The sequence below is a fragment of the Gavialis gangeticus genome, unplaced genomic scaffold (assembly GCF_001723915.1).
Source record: "Gavialis gangeticus isolate Ggan-Ray unplaced genomic scaffold, GavGan_comp1, whole genome shotgun sequence".
Lineage (NCBI taxonomy): Eukaryota > Metazoa > Chordata > Crocodylia > Gavialidae > Gavialis > Gavialis gangeticus.
Window position 1 is genome coordinate 187,147,035 of NW_017729032.1, and position 4,182 is coordinate 187,151,216.

The 4,182-nt window shown below is 39.0% G+C and overlaps 1 protein-coding gene across 2 annotated transcripts in view; it reads left to right on the forward strand.

Annotated features, from left to right (window-relative positions):
* The window catches only part of ZFX (zinc finger protein, X-linked), a 38,380-nt gene that overhangs the window by 18,796 nt on the left and 15,402 nt on the right, over positions 1 to 4,182 (forward strand). Inside the window, exons 3-4 of one of the 2 annotated variants that reach the window (XM_019523921.1) lie at positions 2,802 to 2,912; positions 3,630 to 3,779. In XM_019523921.1, the coding sequence (XP_019379466.1) occupies positions 2,802 to 2,912; positions 3,630 to 3,779 (261 nt within the window). The remainder of the gene's footprint in view (positions 1 to 2,801; positions 2,913 to 3,629; positions 3,780 to 4,182) is intronic. The other variant, XM_019523923.1, reaches the window with a different exon arrangement.

A 4,182-nucleotide genomic window follows, 5' to 3' on the forward strand; every position in this document is an offset into this window, starting at 1 on the left:
TCCAGAAAAAGTTCTTTAATTGCAGGCTTTGGGGCACAAACACCCTTCTTCAGGTATAGGAGAAAAAGATTGTAAAAGTTCTCCTGGGTAGCAGTGAAAGTTCATATTTCATAGGAGAGTTGAAGGTGTGTTCACACATGTACATTTTTCATAATAGACCTTTATTCACTGTTAACTATATTTTACTTTTCCTTATCACTCTTAAATCCTTCCTTTCTTATCTGTTTTGCTGATAGGGTAAGCAGGGGTGGGCAAGCAGGGCAGCAGCCCCTGGTACCAACTTAGAGGGGGTGTCAAAGTGGAGGCTCCCTGGGCAATCTGTGCTATTGCTGCAGCAACAGCAGCAGTGAGGTGTAGGGACCTTCCTGTGCCTCTCTAATGCAGCTGCTGTTACTCTTACCACCAAATTCCCTCCTGCCTGTTGCTAGCAGTGGGGGTAAGGAGTGACTGAGCAGCAAGGGAAGTGGCATTAGTAGGCACAATAGAGAGGCATGAGAGTGCCCTACCAGGTTTGGGTAATGCCCGTCTAATTTAGTTACATCTTCATATAGATAATAAGTGGAATATTACCTTAGACAACAGTTTTTTGTACTGAGGTTTTCTTAATAATAGACAGGTTTCCTTGTAGATAATTTCTTTTTCAGGCCCAATTTCATTCTTTTTGCCATTACCTCCTTCGGTCTTTTTGCCATTACCTCCTTCGTCCTTTTATCCTTCAAGCACTTGTAACATGGTAAATGCTGCAAGCTCTACCAGCAGTTGAGGTGGAGGATTTTTTCTCATGTTGAAAGTTTTGGCCTTGTAGTCCTACAGTCTTCATATTTTGTAATGTTTTAATAGGATTGTTAAAGGTTATTTACATTGTCATACATGTAATTTTTATATATTGTACAGAAGAATTGGGAAATGACCTAATTGTAAATTTTACATTGAAAGTTGCATTAGTTTCTTAATATTGCATCTTTAACAAAGATTCCTCTCCATTCTCCTTCTGTCATAAAGAAAAGGTTATCTGTCATTTTTAAGAGAAAGATTGAACTTTATAACTACAATCTCCTGTTATATAAACATTTTTTAAAATACCCCATAATTAGACGATGCCTGTTTCTTTTAAAGAAAACCTAACATCTAGCATTTTAGAACCAGAGGTCAGTGACCTGTGGTGTACGGAGTCATTGGATTGGCCCAGATCTGGTGGTGAGGAGCCTCACCTGTACCATAGGATGGCCATTAGCTTTGCCCATGCTGCAGCCCAGTGGCTGGGAGAAGCAGCAATGGCAGCCAGGTCCTAGTGCTGGCCCAAGCTGGGTCATCTGGTATGCCACTGAAAAAATGTTGCTGACCCCTACTCTAAGCGTTAGAACTTCAGGGTTATTTTTTTGGCTCTTGATTTCAATGGTTACAGACTGCCTGTATGTGGACAGCAAGCCAGTAGATGGAAAGGAACTCTTACATCTCGCACCAGGAACAACATAGCATATGAGAAGCAAAAGCGAGATTTTCTTTTTGTGTCAGTTTTTGAGTAATATTTAGTGCCTCGTGAATGTCTGAAGGAATTTTTAAGAGTGTATCCAAATAATGGAAAACGCTTACCATAAGGCTATGTAATGCGATTGGAAGTAACGCATCATTGTAAGGTCCTGCCTTTTTTATCCAGTTTAAAGGGTTTTGAGTTTCAAGTACAGCAGTTTCACTTAGGACATTATCTCTCATTCTAGGGTTTTGTTTCTAAAGGTACATCAAGTAGTACTATAGGGCTCCACAGGACTTGTGAAACACTATTATTATTCAATCCTGCTGTCATCTTTAATTTTGGGAATAGTAGACTGAAGACCATTTTTTTAAATGTCCTAAAAAGTTGTATAACATTATTAACTTACAGTGAAGCCTATCAGCTTACTTATATTCCTGCTTGATAAATTATATGCATTTGAAAATATGTACAAGTATATGGATTATTGGAGAGAGAGAACACATGATAGTGTGTGGTATGAAGGTTTTGTATTTATGGGAATGCAGGATAGTAGTAAATATCTAGCGCTTATGCATTATTTTCAGTAGTAGGCCTCAGTGCTTTACAAACGAGGTAAGTAACATGTTCAGAATGGCTGTATTATGTGTTAGCAGTAAAGCTGTTCTACATCTTTCACTGTGAACGTTGAGAGAACCTTCATACTACGTTATCAAATACCTTATGTATACCACACATCTTACAGAAAGGTAGTAGAAAACTTTTAGACTTTTAAAAAGTTTTATTGGGATTATATCTTTACAGTATTTATTTCTTTAAAACTGGTATTCTTTGTTACCATTAGTCCTAACTGTGTGGCTTAGAGGGAGTTGTGTAATTTGACGTCAATTTACTATTTATAATGTTTCAGGTTTTAAGTCCAGTAGTTTAAGTGCTAGAAACGTATTCTGGGTTATGTTGGAAAAGAGTGGGGGTGCTTCTAAAGTTATGAAATACTAAGCTTTAATGGCTTCATTTTCATTCTGTTGCTGCTTGGAGGAGGTCTTTGGGGAGCAGCAGAGAAGCAGGTTCAATCTTACTTCAGAGGATTGTCCCAGAATGCAATTAAAAATAATACGGAATTGTTATACTACACCCAGTTTAGATCCCATTCTAATGGGGGTGGAAATTATTGACAAGGAAGGAATTTACTGTGTTGTAATATATCAGTTTGAAACTGGGCTTGGTCCCTTCCTTTATGAGAAGACAAAAGTTTGGGGTTGCTTAATATATAGGTCAGTCAACTTCTGCATAAGTAGAGAAAAAGGCAGAACTTTTTGTATTCTTATAGTTAATCCCCTTCCTAGCCAACTGGAGAAACAGTATGGAGAAGCTCAATGGCAACCAGATCCAGTTCTGCACAGAAGGGGTAACTCCTTCAATATACGGTCCTGTGGAACTGGTAAGAGGAGTAAAGGGGACTTCTGGGGAAGATAGTTATGGGTTGTTGGGTGTGAAGGGAAAGCACTTAAAATAAGGAACATACTATTTTTGTACTATGTAGATTATTGTGCTACCCTTCCCCTCCCCTACCCTTCCCCAGGCCTTCCCCCGCCCCCAACTCCTTGCTGCTGTTTGCTGTTTCCTGATAATGTGTTTATCTTCCCCTCTGTATGCTAGTTCCATATACAAGTATTAAGAAAAAAAGGCCAGTTAGAGTATGTCTATGGTGCAGTTGTAGACATGACTGTAAGGTAATGTAAAGGTACCCAATGTAACTTTAAACTAGTTAGCTCATATAGCAATAACAGTCTACATGTAAGAACATGGAACTCAGGGTGGGCTTGCTTATACTCACTTTGTTTCAGTGAGTAATCCAAGAATGCTTCTGTTCATTAATTAAACAATGCACGAATACTTGGCCTTTTAAAATAGGATTATACTTTTCTGCTTTTATCATTGCTATGAGATTAAATGTCTTGAATTTTATTTATCCCATGTCTATTATTTTTCTAAGAGTTAAACAGTTTTACCTATGGGCATTTCCTTTTATTACAATGGCAAACCAGTTAACTTTTGATTTTTAAGCATATTCCCATTCAAGTAATGACATCGATCCATTCTCATTTCCAGCTATTTCTGTATGATTGTGTTATCGTATCATAACTTGTCTTTCCAGTGGACGATGCTGGTAAAATAGAACATGAAGGTTCTGCTGAAATTACCATGGAGGCAGAGTCAGAAAGTGATCCTTGTAAAGTGGATGGCATTTGTCCAGAAGTCATCAAAGTCTATATATTCAAAGCTGATCCTGGAGAAGATGATATAGGTAAAGCAATATGTTCACTTTAGAATATCCTAACATGATTTATTTAATCCTGTGTAGTAAGGTTGCTGAGAGATGTTAATTTAAAGGTGCAGCGGGGTCTATCCCCAATCCCCAAAATCATGCCTCCTGCCATGCCTCATGTGCATAGCCGAACACACTGTTTTGGGATTAGGAATCAGATCCCAATCATACCCTACTTGCCAGTACAGAGGGAGCCTGGGATCAGGATTCTGGGCTCCCCTGCACAGCAATTTGAAATCTGGGTACCTGAAAATCAGGTGATTGTCAACTGGCTCTAGGGCTTGAACTGGCCCTTACATGGTCCCTAGAGTTGGCTGACAGTCAGTTGATTGTCACGCACCCAGCTGACTGGAACTCTGGCACGAACCTTGCCAGCTCTGAC